This window comes from Centroberyx affinis, unplaced genomic scaffold, assembly GCF_046629955.1.
Source record: "Centroberyx affinis isolate AG114_WGS23_722 - 3 ecotype Tasmania unplaced genomic scaffold, CSIRO-AGI_Caff_v1 ptg001368l_1, whole genome shotgun sequence".
Taxonomy (NCBI): domain Eukaryota; kingdom Metazoa; phylum Chordata; class Actinopteri; order Beryciformes; family Berycidae; genus Centroberyx; species Centroberyx affinis.
Genome location: NW_027279855.1, coordinates 241,599 through 263,915, shown reverse-complemented (window position 1 = coordinate 263,915; position 22,317 = coordinate 241,599). Strand labels below are relative to the sequence as shown.

The 22,317-nt window shown below is 43.4% G+C and overlaps 2 protein-coding genes across 2 annotated transcripts in view; both read left to right on the top strand.

Moving 5' to 3' along the window:
* The window catches only part of specc1 (sperm antigen with calponin homology and coiled-coil domains 1), a 72,766-nt gene extending 61,905 nt beyond the window's left edge, over window positions 1-10,861 (top strand). The window contains exons 13-15 of the mRNA XM_071525945.1: window positions 3,509-3,625; window positions 6,139-6,198; window positions 10,050-10,861. Of these exons, the coding sequence (XP_071382046.1) occupies window positions 3,509-3,625; window positions 6,139-6,198; window positions 10,050-10,139 (267 nt within the window). The 3' untranslated portion in view covers window positions 10,140-10,861. The remainder of the gene's footprint in view (window positions 1-3,508; window positions 3,626-6,138; window positions 6,199-10,049) is intronic.
* A 2,251-nt stretch (window positions 10,862-13,112) lies between these two features.
* adora2b (adenosine A2b receptor) lies at window positions 13,113-22,300 on the top strand. Its single transcript, XM_071525944.1, is given in 6 exon segments — window positions 13,113-13,213; window positions 13,435-13,907; window positions 20,492-20,590; window positions 20,634-20,820; window positions 20,822-21,016; window positions 21,018-22,300. Coding segments are annotated over 5 exon segments (1,026 nt in total). The 5' UTR covers window positions 13,113-13,213; window positions 13,435-13,584; the 3' UTR covers window positions 21,240-22,300.
* The last annotated feature ends 17 nt before the right edge of the window (window positions 22,301-22,317 follow it).

The following is a 22,317-nucleotide window of genomic DNA, read 5'->3' as shown; positions in this document are numbered from 1 at the left end:
CTATCTGCTTTCCAGTTGGAGATGGGCCAAGGCAAATATATACACATCAACTTGATGTTCTCTTCTTTCTCTGTTCAGTGTTCAGTCCTGTCGCTATAGAATCCCTTGCCCCCTCTCTCTCTCTCCCTCTCTTTCTCTCAGCGCTAAAAAGCGAGCGGCTCGGCCTTTTGTGCCGAGCGAGACACTTCCTGTCGCTTGATGCTGTGTTTGCTTTTCTGAGCCGGCTCCCAGAGAGCTGTTGTTGTCCAGTGCTGTTTTAGCATTCATGCCTCTCCCTCTCTTTCTCCCCTGAACCCCCCCCCCCCACCACACACACTCACACACACACACACACACACACACACCCCGACCCCCTTCCTCTCTCTCCCACCCAGACCTCCGACATACCTACCAGCTCTGCCCTGGGTTAGAATCCGCAGACCATCCCAACATTCACTCACTCACCAACACACACCCACCCACACAAAGACACACACACACACACACACACACAGCTCCCCTCTGCAACCTCTCTAATCAGCTCATTTGTCATTGTCTGACTCTGTCTCTGAGTGTCTGGGGTCTGACTAAAATCCCCTCGCTCTCCCTATGTGTGTGTCAACTCTGCACATACATCACACACACACACACACACACACACACACACACACACACACACACAGAGCTGCTGCTGCCGCTGCTGAGCCAGCTAAGCGAGTGAGGGGGAGTTATGAGAGGAATGTGGGCTGACATGACTGCACAGGTCTGCCTTCCAGACATAATGCACAGGCAGTGAGTGATTAGGCTGAAGACTTTCATCTTCAGCCTAATCCCTCTATTCTACCACCGCGACCTACGGATGAAGGATGCAGACCTCTTGCCCTATAGGCAGGGATGTGTGGAGGGTAAACACATTCAATCTGACTTTATCCAAATTTTTATCTGCAAAATAGAGTTTACCTACCTTTTGAGGCTGACACAAAACTTTATGATGCCATTTCATAGTATACATCATGCTGAGCAGTATCAAACCGATGCAGGTTATATGAAGATAGGGTCTTTTAAGGGGAAAAAACTTAGATACATTATTTTCTGAAAATATCATTGATTTTTGTTTATATTGGTGGTTGATAGCCTAATGATAATCGCCAACATTTACTATATCACTGTCTCTATCCATCTGGAACTTCTGATGAGATTAGCTAGAGAAGACCTGTAACATGTTGGGAGTGAGCCGTCTTCATGATACAGGCTCAACTGTCAGTGACTAGGTGACTACTGATCACAGCCAGGCTGACCGTGTTGCACAGCAGATAATGGGTGAGTGTGAACAAGGCCGGAGTCCAGCGTTATGCATCCTGTTTGGCTTCATTCAGATGGAGCAGCTGCTCTTTCAGATCCCGTTGTGACCAGGAATTCTTTGCAGTTTTCCCTGATGACCCAAGTCGGACAACAACAATTGACAGGCTCCTTATTTTTAACATATTTCATTGAGTGCTTTAACAGCTCAGGTTTAAGTTACATTGATGGTTATTGCATTGCTGTGAGGCATATTCATCTCACAATGTCAGATTCAGGTTGATGATTAACATAATCACTGACATTTTACATAATTAATATTAACAAAACGTGACATAACACTTTCAGTATTTTCACTTTCCATATCCGTATGCAAAATATAACAAAACGCAAATTGCCATCACAATACATGGGAAGGGCTTTGCTCATCTGGGCTACATAAAAAGAGAGAGAGAAAGAGAGAAAAATAAAAAGCAGGAACAAAATTTCCCAGGGGGGGCGCATCTAGCTAATGGCTGACCTAAAACCCCTTTCACACCAGAATAGAGACCTTGGGAATACCCGGGTTTATCGTCAGTGTGAGAGTGCCGACCCCAAACAACAAACTCTGCTGCTTCACTTAGTGTGAAAGTTCAGTGCTACAAGCTACAACATGCAACTTTTATGCTAGTCCCACCCTCCTCCCCCTCAGTTGGTCAAGTCCCCCCCCCCCCCGGCACCTGTCAGTTATCTTGATGAGCTGTCTACCTTGAAACAGCATCTAGCCTGAAGCTGGGGTAACTGGCATCTGTAAAGACACCACAGACGTTGAAGAAGCAGATGGTGAATGCACAAGTGTGCTAGTGCTTTATAGGTGCTTGGGGGTATTCGTTATTGGAGTGGCCTAGAGCAACACTATATATACACATGCTCACACATCCAATCTCAACGTGTTTCATTGGGGCTAATCCTGTGCATACATCCTCACAGACAGAGCAGATGCACCCACAGACTCCGCCGGCTCTGACCAACACACAGAAAACACTGATGCTCACTGTGTTTTTGAACAGGTCTTGTCAGACGCAGGTTTAACTTTGCTGTTCTTTCGTTACTTACTACTTTATTCTATTGTTGGTGCTGCTATGACGTCCCTGTCGCCGCTAGCCTCACCTTGATAGCTACAGTCAGCTCACCGACGATCACAACCACACAACACACTCACGTCCATAACATCACTGAAAAGCCAATTTCGGGCAAACAGGGAGCTTTAGGCATGTAGCCTATACACAGGTTCACAAACCGACACAGACTGATCATGTGGAATATATCTTATTTATTTATTATTATTTAAAAAAAATGATTATACTTTTTTATTATTTTAAAAAAGTTGCATATTGCAGCTTTAACCTGTGTCGCTCCATGTCTTGGAGCATCTTGTCATCCACCATGTTGAACTGAATGTGAACATGTCTGCTGTTGATGACATTTCAAGGTGACGGCCCACAGGAAATCCTCATATACGAGGCTTGGTGTGTTTCTCCACCTATACAGGATGGACCCGGATTAGCATACTGTAATATTCCCCGGTTCGGTGTGTGAAAATGGTCTAAGAATGTGATGAATCCTCAGAGACATAAACCCAGGAGAGCGTCTCCCTGGCCGTGAGCCCCGTTCCCAAAGCCTCTGCTTGTCGCTCATTGAAGGGATAAAAGGGGGAGGGGGGACACCGGAAATAACTATCTATCCAGTGGGGAGCCTGGAAGGCCAAACAATGGTGCGGAGGAAGCCTTCCCTCTGAGCTCTGTCTACTCTTATCAGACACTGGACATGGTGTATGAGGTGATGATGCTCTGCGGATCACACACACCAACAAACTGGACGTGCCGCTGTGCACGTTCTGCACTGGGAGCAGAGTAGAGAGGGTCGATCGGGAGGAGGCCTAACATCCTCCACTGGAAACACGACCGGGCATCTTAATGCACTCAGCGATATGTAACAGCATTAAATTTTAATCTGCGTGTCGTTTCCTGTGCTTCTATGTCTTAGTGGCTCATTTCATAACCATCTCCATGGCCTACGCATGTTGTTAGCAGGCTATTAGCTGCCACTTGACAAATAGCGGGTGCTTTAAACTCATTATCAGTGGCGTGCTATTGACTTGATCTCTCATTTGTGACTTGTCTCTTCATCTTTTTTGCTTTGCCCTTTCCTTCTCTTTCTTCTCTCTATCTGTCTCTGTGTCTGTCTACAGAATATTGATGTGACCAACTTCAGCAGCAGTTGGAGTGATGGCCTGGCTTTCTGCGCCCTCCTGCACACCTACCTGCCCGCCCACATCCCCTACCAGGAACTCATCAGTCAAGATAAGGTAGCAAGCTCCTAACTGCTGGGAGACTACACACACACACACACACACACACACATGCACGCGCTTCTTCATACGTCAGCCTCCAGTCTTGTCAACAGGTAGCGCCGCGCCTCTCCAACAGCAAATCAATGCCATTTTGTTTAAAGCCTGTAGACCGCAGGACCTAACCACAATAAACTAATTGGAAATCAGTGTATTGCTCGATAAGACACACACCCATCTTCTCATGCATCACTTTTATACACACAGGCTCTCTCCTCACACCCTCATGCTTTGTTTTTCCACACACACATTAGCTCTTACCCCAACATCCACATGCATGCACACATACAGTACATACTTACATTCAATCATCACCCGGTCATGACCCATACACTCATACATGCTTATATATCCACATGTAAGCACTTCTGTGTGGTTTGTTGTCACTTTGTTCCAGTAGAGTGAGTTACAGCACACATACAATGCATATTTTAGATATACACAAGTGCCCCATTCAGGCCAGGACAACACTTACGGACAGTTTGCTGAAAAAACCCTTACCGACGAGGTAGAGCTAATGACAAAACCAGACTTTATAATGGAGTGGCTGTTTGTAACCCCAGACATGAACTCACAGAATGTGCTTGCATGTGTTTATTTCCTGCTCAGCAAGGTGAATTGTTTACAGCAGCCAGGTAGAGCTAGATGGACCATAAAAGAATGTCTTAGCCGTTAACATCTTTGCCTCATGAATGAGAAGAGAAAATAAACTCGGTGACCCGCACGTTGTCGTCCTGACTGTTCCTCAGAGTTGCAGAACTGTGCTCTCCACAGAACTATGCACTTCAAGCTGCAATAAGTTGTTTGTGGAAAAAAGTGAACCTGTAAAAAGTGAAAACGATCTGCTATATAGTTTAGTTGTGAATGACGAAAGTTTGCCAAGAGGAAAATAAAATACTACTTTTCGAAGCTAGAAAAACAACATAAAGGGGCATTCTCTAGACTTGCTTATGGTTTACTTTTCTAGTAATTACAGGCATTTTACAGTGAGTCATATTTTCCTACATTAAACTACGCATTACAAAGTTTCTTTATAGAGTTGTATACATTAAGTTTGCCATATCCTCCGAACCATAAAAAAAACAACTCCAGGTTCACTATGAATGTACCATTAATCCATCCATAAGTGACCCTGAGAACAGAGCTGCAGCTATGGCTTAGTGTTGACAATCCTGTAAAGTGGGTATGCAGATGTTATACAGTAACAGGCGGACGACTGCAAACAATATGGTTCCTCTCTGGTGTTGATTCAACCAGCAGCGACATTATAACAACAGAGGCACACCTCGCAGGCCAGGCACGACGCGTCCTACGTGACAGAGCAGTCATGTTGGCGTGTGTGCGTGGGTGTGTCGGTGTGAATGTGTAACATTAAGCTGATGACAGAGACGCTGCAGGGCCCATCTCTCTTAATAATTCAATAGAAGCGTGTTGGCTTTAATAACTCTTGCTGAGTGACTTTCCTGGAGGCACACTCTCTGACGGCCCAAACATCCAGCCTCTTCCCAGTATATTCTCTCCTTCCTCCAATAAGCCCGTTACTGTTCTCCTTTGTCATCACAGGTTGTTAAGTAAAGTAGGTAATAGATGGACTCATATTTTAGGTGAAATTGAGAGTAAGAATATTCTACCATGTAGCAGTCTACAGCCACGGAACCAATTATTATAAGCATTCATAATTTATTAATTCATCATCCTGGCTGTTTTTTGTTCTAATATGGATATCAATTCATAAGTAGGATGGAGTTCGTAGTTAAGTGACTGCACTGATGCCTAGAGGCAACTAATGTGATGCTCGGAGTCGTCGTGAGTGTCAAGATCAATGACTAATGGACCTCCTCTCTCAATTCCAATGGCAGCAAGAGGCAACTTTTTAAAAAGTTTGAAGTTCAATACTCAGAAATCATGTGACTGGCACACAGCACGCTCATGTTTACCAACCGGCCGGTCTGTGACGCTTTATACCAAAGCAAACCAAAGGCACGAGGGAGGAAAAAGATCTAACGTTGAGTCATTTTTTCTCTGAATGGGAGCGCTCACTTCCTGTGTGCAGAGAAGATCAACCTTTCCTACCAGTCACCATACTGACACCAGAATTTCATTTGGGCAAATAGGGCGAATCTACAGCGGCTCAATTAGAAGAGACAGGGCGCTGGTCTCTGTTGAAGCCCCACTTTGTGATTTAGGCTGATAAGACCTGCTGATTTTCACATAAAGATCTTGCAGAGTGAAGCTTTAACACTAGTCAAATAAACTCAGGGGACATTGTAATACACTCAAACACACACACAAACAAACAAAAGCTAACAGATGTTTGGGGCTGCTTCTTGGGTGTTTCTAAGGGTTTACTAATGTATTTGCGGGATTATTGTTGCCGTGCTGGGCTCCATGTGAAGTACTGAAAGAGGACGAGGCGGAGAGGGACAGACTTTTTCACAGTGTCTCATCATCCCCGGTTTGTTTTTCTACAGGGCCGGAATCTGACCCTGGCTTTCCAGGCCGCCGAGAGCATTGGCATCAAACCCTCTCTGGTGAGTTGAGCTGGCAGAGACCACACACACACACACACACAGATAATGCAGAGGGACACTTTGATTTGACAAATTGGAAACAGGATGCTTTGATTTGCCTAACTATCAGGATGGATGTGAAGCTTGAGAAGAGAGGCAGCGTCAAACCATTTTCATTGGACCATATTTCTGGAGTCTGGAGCCTAACATTATTTCATCAGTGACTGAGTCCTTTATTGCTGGATTGGCTCAAGCCTGTTTTCCAGCACTGAGTCTTGAACATCTATGATGAGTGAAAATCTAATGTAATACATAATGTATCTGATTTGAATGTTTTTCCTATTAGCATAGTTGGTTTTTGAAAACATTAAAGGTCCAGCGGAATGACAATTGCATTTCTCAATTTCATGGTATAATTTAACAAAGGACCTGTTGATTTTAGTTTTAGCGTAAAGTCACCCAAACTGTTATAACTGTGAGCATTGTGGAAATTTGACACACCCTTTGAAAAACTCTCCCTCTCGCTGTCAACAGAACCAAACGATTTAGAATTCCAATCTACTTCCTGGTGTAAATAATGTCACCTATACCCAGGTTTTTATTGAATGCTCTGATTGGTCGACAGTATGCATAGTCGTGTCCCATAGTCAGACAATTGCCGAAGTTCCAATACTGGATATTTGTTCCCCAAAAATAGAAATATTGGCTGCAGTGAAAGGTTCAGCTCTCATTCAGTCCTACAAGCTTTGTACCATCTAACCATCAAAAACTGAAGAAAAAAAAAAGTTTATTTCATTAGAAATCAAACTTTTCCTGAGTTGAAATCTTTGCACTGGATCTTTAACTCCACTCCTCCAAAAGCTGGAATCCAGAGAGTTGACACTAACCTGGGATGCCAGCCAGAGAAACAGCCTGCAGCTGCTCCATTGACAGTGAATAAGAGAGTCTTTTTGAGATTGAATGTTATTGTGAGCTTTGACATATGAGATTTATTTTATTGTTGTAATAGTTTGAGTTTGAAAATGTAGTTGTGTCCTCAGGAAGTCTCTCCATGTGCTGTCGCAGTGTATACAAAGTCACTCCTCCTATCTATTTTCAATGGAGCAGCTCCAGGCTTGATCGCTTGATGAAATCGCACATTAAAATCTAATGTTTATGGTCACAAATCTAGAGTGAACTGTCCAACATCAGAGAAATAACATATGGCTTCCACTTTTAGGGTCCTTTTTGAAATCAGGCGCACGTCATCCTCCCACACAGAATATTTTTCACACGTTAATTTTTCAAAGAGCAGTTGAATATTTTAACATCAAGCATCCATTTTGTTTATGAATGACATAGATCAGCGTCACGGTTCCTGACTCAGTCACTGAACACAGGTTTCCCTTTGGCTTGTTTAAAATACAGCGAGATCACTGCATACATGCATGTCAGGAGCTGTTGATCATAAAAACAAGACGCCCTGTCTCACACACGCAAGCAAAAGCACCACACACACAGCCCTCACGTTTTTATTTGTACAGTACATCAATCATGGCACAGTACCTGAAATAAACCTGTTTCTGCCACTTTGAAAAGTCTTGCCAACCTTGTTATTCATCCTCACGCAAACACATATTACTGCCAGTCAAGGTCGAGCTTGATGGGTAAGTGTGTGAACATTAAACAGCTTAATGCTGACCAGGCCGAGTTAATTCTTCACACACGCACACAGAGCTTCAAATGCAAACAGATACAAGGGATTAATGTAGAAGGCTAATCTTCTTGTCTTGCAGACAGTTGGAATGAAATGTTTTTCTTCAGTCGAGTCTCCAGCTACAACTAAGATCATGATAAAACCAGGTAGCAAGGTAGAAAACTAGGTAGCAGTTAAGTAAATTTGGACTTGGAGTGAATAAAACATCCAAGCTGTTTAATGTAAGCGACCATATGAACCTCCTCCCGCTCAGTGTTTATAGTGTACAGTATTGCTTCTGGACAGACAAGAGGGGGAGGGCGTCCCTGTCGCAAGTTGTTTCTAGATGAATGTATGTTGGAAGTGGCTGCACAGATGGTATCTGGCCTGTGGAAGTTAAACTAATCATTTCTACATTCGTGCGTGACATTTGGGCCCGTTACTCATTTCATGCTTTTGATGACAGTTTCACATTTCGAGGCACATGGGGAGACTGAAAAATGCAGTTGGATTTTCTCCTAAATTCTTAAGGTCCAACTAAAATAATTTCTCCAAGAGAGGACTTTTAAAATATACAACTCAGACCAACAGCTCATCAGGTCTAAATCTGGAAGAGCCAGCGGGTCTTCAGAAGAAATTTAATTAGGTTTAAATGTTTCGGTGGGACCATGGTTCACTTTTCTCATTGTTAATATTTCTCCATTGCGTAGTTGAGGTTACACAGCGATGTCAGGATTGGATATGGCAAACTTGTTCCCATGTCGGTGCCTTCAAAATATCATAAACAAATAGATTTCCACCGGGTCCCAGTGATCTTGACTGACAGACATGCAGTGTTTTTTGTCTTTGGACTTTCCCGTTATCTATTGCATAAACAAGGCCCACAGTTACAGCCCAGAGAGGAGTTTGTTATCGTCCTTCAGTTGGGAGGGTGACAGAAGACATCATGGCGGGGACGGTCCTGCTGACCCCAGGCCAGCCGCTATGACACCGCCTCTACTGGAAGCCACGTGAAAGACTGTCTGACTCATCACTGTCGGCTTGGATTTGTGTCTGAGCGGCTGACTGCAGCTTTAGACCAGGCTTAGGATCACTGTCTTACAGAGAGAAGAGTCTGCCAACAGATTGGAGCGCAAATGCCATTCAGTACATTGGGGCTAAATAGACATGAATGACATGATTGTTGATGGACAAAATCTGAGATGTATCTTTTGTATTACATGTGATTTTAACGAGACTTGGAGGGATGATGCATCTTCGCATTGCGTTCTTGTGTTTACAGTTTTTTATGAATGCTTAAACACTAACAGTGATTCTTGAAGCACTATCTCTGAAACCATTAACACTTGTAGCCAATGCATTTACCAAGTGTGCCAAACTGAATGCACGTTCTCTGCTTTACACTCAGTTTGTAATTTTATAACACACTTTTTGCAAAACTGTAAACACAACTTACTGCTTTACACTCAGTTTGCAATTTAATAACACACTCCTAGCAAAACTGTAAACATTGGTCTCTACATTGCTACACTATTTTGCCAATTGCCTTTCCACATTGACACATGTGAAAACACTTTTAGATAATGAGTTCACTTACAAATCAGAGCTTGAGCACTATAAATAGGCCACAGGTAAGCACAATTTTTTAAAAGTTTGAAGAGTTTTGCAAGAGATGTATAATGTTTTGCTGGTTTGGTGTAAGGTTTTGTGGTTAGTGTGTAGAGTTTTGTAAAAATAGCCTATAGTTTCAAAGATAGTGCCTAAGCAATCAGAAAAAAATGTAAAACATTACACTGATTGGCCCGATGGAGGCGCTACAATTAACGATCAACATTTTTAACTCAAATATATCTCAGACATGACTGGTCCGATTTTAAAGGAATGTAGAGGGATGATGCATTATGACACTGTGTTCTTCTGTTTTTTTATTTTATTATGATTAAAGGTCAAAATTTCAAACTTTGAAAGGCCGTAACAACAGCTACACTACCAGTCTGGTTTTGATTAAACTTGGAGGGGTGATGCATCTTGTTACTGACTTGCCCAAGGAGCAGCTGCATCATTCATGGGGGATGACATGTTTACTTGTTTGCTGTGATCTTGTTTTCTTTCTCTCCATTTGGTGATTATCACATGCATTTATCCACAGTGCCACTGGATGAAAACAGTGTTTTTATTTCCTCTCTCGATCACACAGGACATTGATGAGCTGATGCAGACCGACCGGCCCGACTGGCAGAGCGTCATGCAGTACGTCTCGCAGATCTACAAGTACTTTGAGACTTGACCGGCAAGGAAGGAGGAGCGGGAGAACGATGAAGAACGGAGGCACTGCAGCACTTTCTGCCCGGTCCAAGCCCACCTTCACCCTCCAGACAGACTGAACGAGCCCCGCCTCTCTTCCCGGCTCTCCACATGATGACTAAGAACCCCTCTGTTCTTTAGAAATCTAAACTTTCTTGCAGTTGCTGTTTTCTCACTTCCTTACACGACACTACAGACGACGCCGAGGCCCAAATTCACTAAGATGGCAGTCAGCGAGTAAATTGTCCTGTTCGTTTTGAAGAGCTATGCGTGACAAGTGAGCGTCTGATTCACTGAAAAATGAAAGCAGATTAGACTGTGGCGCAAAATATCACTATTCACTATTCCTTGTAGACGCAGCAGCTGACGGAACAACTGAGAGAGGAATTTGGATCATGATCATTTTCCAGCTCCTTGCATTTGTGTGTTTACTTGCAAAATTACCATTGAGCAAACCACACTTCTCTATATAGACTTTGGAAGACTTTAGTTTGAAGATAATGAACTTGAGAGAAATATATAGATGAGTACTTTTGTCATGAATTGGCAGGGTATTTGTTAAAATGAAAAATATATTTCCCTCTAAATTTACTTATTTTCCTGGCTACAATTCATGAAGGCCGCCATTGTTTATTCAGATGTTATGCAATTGTTTGTCCACTTGTCCCCTGTGCCTACCCTGTCCTACCAACACTTGGAAAAGTTCATCACAGATTATCGACATAGTAAATCAGACGCTCTCTGTAAATGGTCTGACTTTGGTGTAGTCGAGCCAATGAGTTCTTTATGTGCCAATCTTTCTGCCAAAACACAGTTTACATGAGATTATCTATGCATGGCCAGGGTGCAACATTCTGTCTGAGTCCGCAGTGTCAAGTCTCCAGTCATGGTGTGTGCTTTAATGAACGGCATGCAGTTGTTTTCTCCTTGTTTTGGGGAAGCAGCTGCGCTCGTTGATAACCTTCAGTGAATTCGGGCCCAAGCTGCTGGAATGCTGCTCCAGAGAATCGATCACACCTCTCACTGAGCGGCGCTTATTATTATAAAGAACAAGCTGGATTTGTCTTTGAGTCCTACTTTGCAGACCAGACAGTATTTTGAGATGATTTGAGTTTAACCGAGGCCTTTATGTGTTCAAGTTAGATTGTGTGTATTCTGGTTTGTCCATAAGAATAGAGAGTAGATGAACCCTTGCTGCCATCTGTGACGTTACGCTAAAATGACCTAACACTACGAGAGTTGCTGAATAGTTTTATAGAAATATTTTTTATGAAAATGGATTGATCTATACTATTGCGTTATTGCTGTCTCCAACACTAAGGATGCACCGAATCAAACCATTGTACTGTGCCCTTCTGTGTCGTTCCTTCTTCTTGCCTGGAAATGTTTTGTTACCCACCAAGTCTCTCTCACTTGTAACTATGGTACTGCAACTGGTTTGTAAAAGAATAAATATCGCACGCCATGTTAATGATAAAGGAGAGAAGAACTTTTACATGTGAGACTTGAGGCACACAACGTTGTCAGTGGTACGATTTAGACAAGCCTCTGTTTGCAGATGCCCTTATGTTTTGACAGACGGATAAAAATGCTATTTATTTATTTACATGAAATGTGTCCTGAACAGTGAGAATGAGGACAGAAATGTATGTAGTTTTCTATTTACGGATGTCAGGTTTGGAGGCTTCTTGGGTGAATATTGATCAATAAAGGATTGTCAAGTTTTTATCAGTCACCGTTCACTTTTCATGATCTTTAACGTAACAGTTGGTCACAAAAATGCTCAGCTGGGCATTCATTTGTTCATTTCACTATTTTTTTTTTTTTCAGTGAAGCCATTGCCTCAGCTTTTCAGCCTTGCACCTAGTATGTTTTGAATGTATTCTTGTTGCTTTAGTACAGGTTTAATTACTTTTCCACTGCGCCCATTAAAACTCTGTGCCAGGGCAGTAAAACATTTGGGTATGGGAACACCGAGTGGAAAGTGAGATGGCATGGTTGCCTCTTTCACAGCATATCTATTCAGTAAGTCAGTCTACCTAAACATCTCTTCACACACTTCAGTGGCAGGTACCCATGCAGCAATGTGAGGAGATAATTGGTGTGGAGTAAATTGGAGAAAACAAAGGGTTTGATTGGTATTGGAGATATGGCAGCCTGAACTGTGCTTGACTTGTGGACAGAGGAAAGACTGAACACCTGTGATCATTCTGAAAGATTCATAATGTGGTCATGTGGACAGATCAGTGACGTGGTAAATAAAAACGCAGTTAACCTCTGACCTCCAGTTGGTGATCATCAGAAGGCAAACAACCACAAACATAAAGAAAAAAAATCAGATATGTAGTAATTGATCATTTTTTCCTTTACTCTATTTTCATATCACTTACATCAGTTGGATAATACTATTATGTATACTGCGACTTTACCTCATAAATATTGATGTCAGTCTAAAACGTAAAGTAAACTCTATTCCGCAAAATAAAGAGTGGATAAATTGAGTTTGGTTGGTTTTGCCTCCAGCGAGTCCCTGGGAGAAATCAGTGGGGGCTAAACTCAACTATTTCGGTCTGATTGAAAACAGATGCAACAGTGTGTGTGTGTGTGTGTGTGTGTGTGTGTGAGAGAGAGAGAGAGAGTGTGTCAGTGTTTGTTTACCGCATCACATACACGCACACACACAACAGCGTCTACATCACCTGAAGGCATGCAGATACATTATTCGAGCCTCTTTAACACTGGCGCTTAATTAGGCACGTTGGACTGGTGACGCTCGTCTGGGATTCTCTCGGGTTTTTTGGGTTTTTTTTTTTTTTTTACAGCTGCGGTTTGCGGGATCACATCGATATCATTCTGGTTGGAGCTCGTGGACGCGTGTGTGTGTTTGGGGCGTGGCCTCTCTGTGCAATAGACTTTTTTTCTGTTCTCTCTCTCCACTTGAAAACTGGTGTTGGGGGGAAGTTGTGTGACACTCTGCCTGCGCTACAGATGCTGCACAAGTAGGCTGCTGTTGATGTGGAAATACCGACAACATAGACAATGCACAGGTTAATTAAGGTAAGCGACCACTATGTTACATGACTTTATGTCTCTTTTATGACTGTACATTTATGCAGCACCCTTTAAAATCTGCATTTGACGCGGGAGGATGGAGGCAAAATTACTTCTATAGTTTCAGCAATTTCTAAAATGTTTTTTCGTTACTGTAAATGCAAATAGTGTGATTTATTGTTTTTACTTTATATGTTTAAACAAATAAATCCCCTCCTTCCCTACAGATGGCTGGTTTTGCGACTCACACTTGTGGAATATTCCTGGATTACAGCAAAGAGACTTCTTTACCCTTCTGGGACTAGGAACTGTGTTGCGCGCGACCCTCTTTCCCCTGACCAGCCTGCACGTTGAGGTCCTGTCACACACTTGCTGAGATGAGGCCAACGTTCTACATAGTCATTGAATTAGTAATTGCTGTTCTGTCCGTATCCGGCAACATACTGGTTTGCTGGGCCGTCGCGATCAACACCACTTTGAAAAACGCCACCAACTACTTTCTGGTGTCTCTGGCCGTGGCGGATATTCTGGTCGGCTGCCTCGCCATCCCCTTCGCCATAACCATGAGCATCGGCATCCATCTGGACTTCTATGGATGTCTCTTCCTGGCCTGTTTTGTCTTGGTACTGACACAAAGCTCCATTTTTAGCCTTCTCGCCATTGCAATTGATAGATATTTGGCCGTCAAAATCCCTCTGAGGTGAGTGTTCCTTTTTCCTGACTCTAATCTAACATCTAGAGCAGGCCAAAACTTTTTTGATGCAAATGAGGACTTGAAACTGCAGATCACCGGTTGATAAAGGGTTTGCCCCAGGAATCCCCATCTGGGAAGATAAGCGTTTAATGTCTTTACTGTGGGTGGGGAAATAACAGCAGGGAGAGTGAAACCTCTGTCTAGAATAGTCACTCTTACACATTTTCTCATTGTGTTTACTTCTAATGAATGAAATAACAGTGAAACCTATTCCTCATTTCACTGGGGACCCCGTGGAAACCTTTCAAGGGCCGCTGGATGCCCTTTAACCCCAGTCAGTGGTTGTAACTTAATTTAAAAAGCTCCTTGCTATTTTAATTATACGTCATTACACAAGACAATGACAACCAATCATTGGTGTTAAACAGGCTCTGAGCTTCTAATCATTTCTAAAACTGATGTGTACAGTGCAGCATGTAAATACTTAAACATTGAGACTCATCCCCTATGGAACATAATTGATTCAAGGGCCAGAAGATCAATATCAGGTCTATGCCTGCCTGTTGTGAATCCATTTCCTGTGGAACTTATTGCCTTGTGTAAAAATAGCATGGTTTCTATGTGTCACTTGATTAGACTTGGAATGACAATCAGATGATAATCTCTCCTACTCTCTAGACTGTGTAATGTGGTGTTAGGGAGGTGCTGCAGTGACTATTTCATGCTTTATAATCTCGATTCAGTAATCTTGATCTTCACTTAGAAACCTGGAACGCTTGAGTAATGACATCTTAACATTTGGTGGTGACTTTTGCAATACAGTAACATGAAACTGGAGAAAGCTGTAGCCTAGTTCAAATGATCGTTTCCTCAGACATCACTCGATCGACCGGTAGTTTACTGGCTCCTGATGTTCAGCAGGCTGTCTGATTTTCATCCACCACCTCCTGGCACTTAAGAAAAACATGCAAAGATCAGTCATCCGGCTGTTTAAGTGTGACACAGCAGAAGAAGCCGTTGGATCGATACCCGGCCACAGTGTCACTTCACTGATCGCGATGGCAAAGGCCGCAGATTCACTGCGGCCAGCCTGAGGAAACAGAGACACTGTCAGGTAGATAAATTGCGAAGAGGGGGAGGATTGTGCTTTTGGGTGTTTATGTTTGTATATCAACTTTTTTTCATGGATTGAAGAGTACAAGCTTTATTATCACGTGGGGATTGTGTGTCTCCAGTTGGTGTTTTTCTTGGCTTTCCTCCATGGCAGAGACTTGTCAGTGTATCCAGGCAACATCCTTCACAATCTCCTATGCAGGGATTGATTTTGCAGTAAGGATTTTGGGGCATCAGCGCTGTGAGGCCGGTTGGATGTCATGTGCTGTCAACTCCATTAGCTTCAAACTGGCACAGAAGGACAATTTTACACCAGTCTGGGTTAAAAGATGTCAGCTATCAACCAGCAGGCTTGTAAAATCCCCAGTTCTGCCTTTATTGACCTACACATGGAAACCAAACCTGTGGAGAGATCGTCATAATACGATGTCTCATTCAACTTTCTCACCCAAAACATTGACTTGCATTGCCAGTAAATGGGCGACACTCTCATAACATTGTCTGTAAAAAGCTCTGAACATGATTTTTGAGCTGCGGGGTAAACATGAGTTTACCCCGCAGCCTCAGCGCCTGCCCCACATCACACACATATAATGCAAACAGTGTGTGTGTGTGGTCAGGTCAAATTACATCTCTCAGCGGCTTGTGTGCCTGTGTGCGTCTGAACACACAGTCATGCAACTTCCATGTATGTGAGCGTGTACGAGTGTGTATGAGTGTGTGCTCAGTGAGCCTATAGCCCTTTGGGGGCCGTGGTTCTCTCACAGATAAAAGTGTTTTCACAGATGGCTTTAGTGGAAGTGGAAGGCCAGAACCAGATGCTTCAAACCCCGTGAGATGGCGGAGCCGCACACCCACTGTACGCTCTCTCCAAACCCCTTTGTTCCCCTTCAGTCAAATTCCCAGAAAAAGAGCTTCTATTCTAGACCGCCGTTTCTTCCCCTGTCCAGTTTGAGCTCGAGTATAACCTCTGGCAAATCTTATTCCAGGAGGCGACAGAGCTCAAAGGGCTTTCCCCACCCACATCGACACGGCTCTCTAAAGTCCCACGCTGTGGTCAGAAGAAAGTGAGCGCCATTGTGTCCAAGCTCGTCTGCCTGCCCCTGGCTGCTGTGACTAAACACATTTCAGGCTCTTGTTTCATTAGGATAGTGCTGCCAGTCTAAGAGGGTGGGCTTATACTGCCGACACCCACCACCCGACCTCCAAACTCAAGCAGGGTGTCATGTGATAGCTCCAGGGATGTGTGGTAACAGGCCTGTTTCCACATTTCCCAAATTATCCTTGATGTAAATGCTGCATACCGTACTTAGCTGGTGTTCGGAAAAACACTTACCCTACATGAGCTAAAGATTTAAGATTTAAAACACTGTGACTTGGCGAGGCAGGACAACGCTTCGATGAGTTAAAGATGTATTGAAAAGTTAGGGAATGTAGGAATGGAAATGTGTTGAGGAACGAGGCAAGACTCTGCTGATAGTTGGACTTTAAAGCATAACTCCGGACATGTTGGACCTGGAGCCTATTTTCCCATCTTTTTCCATCACATCGAGTGATTCTGACCAAAATCTCATTGTTGTTTCACATGGAAAATGATGGGGAAATAGGCTCTGGGTCGAAAATGGCCGGAGTTATGCTTTAAGATACAGAAATACAGTGAGAGATACATTATCCTCAGAGTCCTTGGAAGACCTAGGATCAGGTCTGGAGAATAGAAGACAATAAGGAGAAGTGGAGGAGACAGGCTGTGATCGGAAACAAACTGGCAACATGTTGGATTGTGGGAGTTTACATACTGTTGTTGATCAGTTGCATAGATGTATAAAGGTGATTAACATAGGTTAGGAGTAGGCAGATGGTCTCCAATAAGGTTCAGGGTAGAGTTAAGGTGAGCATTGGATTTACAATCAGTGTTTTATGTGAAAATTATGATGAGTTCTGGCTTTGCGGCTTATCCAGATAGTAACAACTGATCAAATGGATCAAAAACAACAAAAAACGACCAAAAATGGATCAGAATTACTTCCACACTGTGTGGAACTAATCTAATAATCAGAGCATGTTGATATTCCCCATGTTCTATGTACTTAATAAACAGTAGGTGTTAAGAGTATACACTATGATTAACTTGGCTAGTAACTGTTAGAGTTTTCAAACAGTTTGTATGTTGTATGTGTTTGGATGCTTTGCACTGTAGAACAGTTGGACATCTAAACTCATTTTACCCACTTACCCACTCATTTTACCCACTGACAATAATCATCATATGAAAGTATACATCATAGTAACTAGTGTCAAACTGATGTAAATAATATGAAGATAGGGTTGTTTTAGGGGGGGAAGCATAAATTAATAGTATGAATGGTTTTACAGTGATCACTGACTGGAAGTCCATTCCCATGTCAGACTGAGTAGATCACCATCTGATAAAATGTAAATAAAATTAGTTATTAACAATAATCAATAATTAAATGAGAACCTGAAGTGTAGCTACTGAATTGCAGTGTGTGGTGGATGGGAAATGAATGAGTCATTTTCCTGGTGAAAATGTAGTGGAGAATTCCATTATACATATAAATGCACACTCTGCCCGTTTCCATCAACGTAATGCTTGCAAGACTGCATGTTGACGTGAGTTTGGAAGCTCAGTTTATGAGTCCAAACCTCTGTTTCACCCAACTTTTCTTTAAGCAGATATTCACATATAGAATCCACAATGCAAATGCTGGACAGACCTATTTCCACACACACATGCAGGCTAAGTGCAGTGTTAAATCCCCCAGTGTTTGTCAGTGTGAATGGCCACCTGTTTTGTTGCGTTTGAAGCTGCGGACATCGCCGGACGTTTCTAAGCGGATGTTGTGGCCGTGTATAGCGTGTGGGGGCCTGGCAGAGGTCGACAGCCCCGGGTGGAAGCACAGCAGCAGTGGGGTGGGGTGGGGAGAGGAGAGGGAAGGAGGGATGTATGGAGAATGGAGCAGGAGAAAAAACAAAAAGTGAAGGAAAGCAAAACAAAGATAGATGCCAGCGTGCTGTCGTCATGCCAGAACTAATCCATTCAGCCAGAGAGAGCGAGAGCGAGAGCGAGAGCGAGAGCGAGAGCGAGAGCGAGAGCGAGAGAGAGAGAGAGAGAGAGAGAGAGAGAGAGAGAGAGAGAGAGAGAGAGAGAGAGAGAGAGAGAGAGAGAGAGAGAGACGTATCCTCAGGTAGAAGGACCCTCTGCTGTCTCTTGATTGACAGAGGGAGGGAGGGTGCGATGGCAGATCACAGATCACGAACAGGTAAACATTTGCAGCCAGCCAGCCGGCGCACAGAGAAACCACTTCCTCTTGGCACTACAGTAGCTTCCCTCGCCTCACAAGCCCCAACATACATTTTGGTCAGAATCTCTGCAAAGTGAAATCTAAGTTTGAATATGGGTGTGATGTTAAACTTCGTGCAGCCACAGACGAGGTCAGATCGAGCCGGATTCATCTGACACTGCCAGCTGAGACCGGTTTGTGTCTGAGGCGTGCATGTCAGCATGGGTATGATTCACTGCCATGCAGTAGCTCAGACTGCCTTGAGGAAGCAGCTCAAGTGCCGTTCATATGATGAGGACCGTCAGGGCGATACTGAGTCAACTCGCCGTCTCAACAAGAGGCTTCTGTGCTCACGCTGTTGATAATTCCACAGTATGTTATGCCAACATAATCATCCATTTCCCCCATATTTCAGTGAGAAAATGTCTCCATGGGTTCAGTAAAACAATTGCTGAGTCAGTGTAGAATTTATCAACGTATTACCCAACCTTCTTCCTCCACATGTCACATTTACGTGAAATGCCTCTATTTGGCATCTAAAAATAGCAGGCCAGCCTATTTCCCTTGGAATTGTGAATAAATTCACAGGCATTAAGCCTGTGCTAACTAAGGCACTTTTGATTACGTTGGGGGCGTTGGGCCCAAAATTGTAGTTCAAAAACACCATCAAAGGAAAAGGAGCTTGGACAACAGCCAGTGAGTTACCTTGCGAGGCAGCTGGATTCGCAATCACGATCACGTGAGAATCCATCTTGCCAGGCTTCAAGTTATGCGTCTGTGGCCGAACCACAGTGGTTCGGACCAATCAGCGTCCTATGAGGGCAGCTACGGGCGTGGTTTAGGTGTGACGACAGCGAGAAGCGACTGTTCGTTCACAACAATGGCGGCTCCTAAAGAGGCTAGCGTAGATACTGCTATAACGACGACTTCCCAGATGGTTCTGTTCTGTGTAACAAACCGTCTGGCGCATCAGGATAGCCAGTGAGGGCACCAGGCCTCAAAGGCTGATAGTAAAGAAAAAAAAGGTTCTTTTAATTTGACATAGTTCAAAAAATGTAAAGTGAAGAGACAAAGACAAATTTAAGTGAACATTTCAGCTCATCAGCCTATCATCAATGCGTTTTTGTTTTCTTAATGTTCTTTGAACTGGCTGGTGTGCGGGCTCCACTTCCCTCATGATGGTTTCCGGCTCTTTCCCGCCCACGTATCTATCAGTCAATAATATGTTCATGCAATAATATTGCATGAACATGCAAACGCCTGTGAGAGACTACACACCTGTAGCGTGTGTCTGATTATAGCGAGATAACCACAGTTGTTGTTTGTTGTATTGAGTGTACTGAAACAGGATGTGCACTGTGGTCAGAGACAGCAGCAGACTGAGTTTTATGCTTTCGATTTATGGCTTGTATTGTGGCAAGGAAACCAGGTCCTGTATATATAGCCTGGCTATATGCAACCTTGCCTGGCACATCTCTGTTACTGCTGTAATTACAGTGTATAATTAGAGGCATGTAACATCTCTATGAAGCTGTTTACTTTTAGCATTTGAACAGGTGCTCATAAAACAATGTATTATAGACTGGAAATATACATGTACAGTCAGTAATAGTTATAAGTTTGAACATTTGAAGAAATCAGAAGTTAGAAATAAACTCAAACCCTACTGACCTTATTCCCACAGCAGCCATTTTGAACTTCACATCACATTTGGGTTGAGTAGCATATATATATATATATATATAAAATACTTCAACACATAATTGAGAACTACAGATACACCTAACAGTTACTTAACAGTGCTTCAATTTTGCAGGGAAGCTAGTTACCATGGCTAGATTCTGGGAGTTGGCTATAGTAAGCCACATATAATACCTTAAAATGTGAGTAGATTAGATGAACTTCATTCAAACAAATGTTAGGTTAGTCTGGCTAAAATGTGCATGGTATGTGTTTTCTTACTGTTGAATCATAAAACTTTATTTAGAAGGGTAAAAGTCACCATTATGTCATAATTCTGAAACTCGGGTAGCAAAAGTTTCGAACTTAATTATCCGACTTTGGAGGGGGTTTCCATGTGGAAATTTCCAAGTAGGAAATGTCCGATATATCCAATAGCTCGTGAATGCACAATAAGATGTATTGAGACAGTAACCGCTGGTGTGTCCTCTCCAGGTACAAGGAGTTGATGACGGGAAAGAGAGCCAGAGAGATCATCGCTATCTTATGGATCCTGTCCTTTATTATTGGCCTCATCCCGTTCTTGGGCTGGAAACTTGAAGGAGAACGCCTGCAATCAGACGGAGGACGGCAGCTCCGGGGCGGACAACGCCACCACCAGCGCTGGCCCCACCGAGGGGCCGAGGGGCGGAGGAGACTTACTGAGGAGCTGCGAGCTCATCTGTTTCTTTGAGACCGTGGTGGACATGCACTACATGGTCTACTTTAACTTCTTCGCCTGCGTGCTGCTGCCGCTGCTCATCATGCTGGGCATCTATCTGAAGAATCTTCACCGTGGCCAGGAAGCAGCTCAGGCAGATCGAGCTCAAGTGCGTGGGCAACGGGGACAGCCAGCACCACGGGCTGCTGAAGCGCGAGATCCGGGCCGCCAAGTCCCTCTCCATCATCGTGGGCCTGTTCGCCGTCTGCTGGCTGCCCGTCCACATCCTCAACTGCCTCACACTGTTTTTACAAGGAGCTGCACAAACCGGACATCGTTATGTACGTGGCCATCATACTGTCTCACGCCAACTCGGCGGTCAACCCCATCATCTACGCCTACCGCATCCAAGACTTCAGGAACACCTTCCGCAAGATCCTGGCCCAGCACTTCTTGTGTCACAGGGAAGAGCTGTACCTCAGCTCCAACGGCAGCAGACGCAACAGGGACCAGATCCACATGACTATCGACCCTCTGCTATAGAGAGGCGTGACCAGGGCGGGCCTCAAAACACTATCTGTGTTGAGTCTGTGGTGTTTCCATTCTTGAATTTTTTTTCACTGAGGTTAAAAATGTTTACAGAACAAGGGTATGATATGTGAAGATGAACCCATTTCAAACATGCCTTGAATGTGGACATTTATTTATGAATTGTGCCGAGTATCAGGGGTTAAGCAGTGAAGTGCGGGCAAGTCTTACCTAATTTTTTTGTATTGTGAAGGATTTTTGATTTAAAAAAAAATGTTGAAGCTAACTGGATTTGCAGGACTGTGAATAGGATCCGTGTGTGAGTCTGCTACTTTGCTATGTTCTGAAATGCTATTTATCATTCTGAATCCAATGCACCCTGTTATAACTCAAAGCACTCCTTTTTGTGCCCTAATATTTTGCATTATGTTTTCAACATTTGCCAGTGTTTAATAATTTATTTATTACAATATCATATAGATGAGAATGTAAAGGTCAAATAACTGTGTGGGCTAAATCTGTATTCGAGAACCTAGAAAGGTACAATAGTAGGAGCCTACAGTATATTGATAACAATGGCTGTAGCACTGTTGTTTTGTAAGAAAGAGCAAGGAAGGAGTCTTTGTGACTACTAGATGAGCAGAATGACTAACGAGATATCAATCTAGTCACATAGACCCAGACCTAACATACACACCTGTGGTGGTGCTCCATATCATTTCAATGTTAACATTTCTTTTAAAGGACAAAGCTCAGGAAGTGAGAAACTAACTGACTGTGCCGCATAGGAAAACTAATGGACATTTTGAGCTATGCGTGGAGGCAAGAGATTACATAAATGATTAGCCAAGCCAACATCGATTAATGTTGAAATCTGATGATGATACTTAAAATTTATACAATTAACATTATTCCTTTCCATCCAGGCACACATGTATTTTGTGGTTTATACAACATGAAACATAGGAGAATGCAAATACGTTGATTTAGTTGAGATGCATTCTGTGTGAATGTCACTCTGGACTGCTGACTTGCCTTAGGAGCCCAGTTGACAACCCCCCCCCCCCCCCCCCCCCCCCCCCCCCCCCCCCAC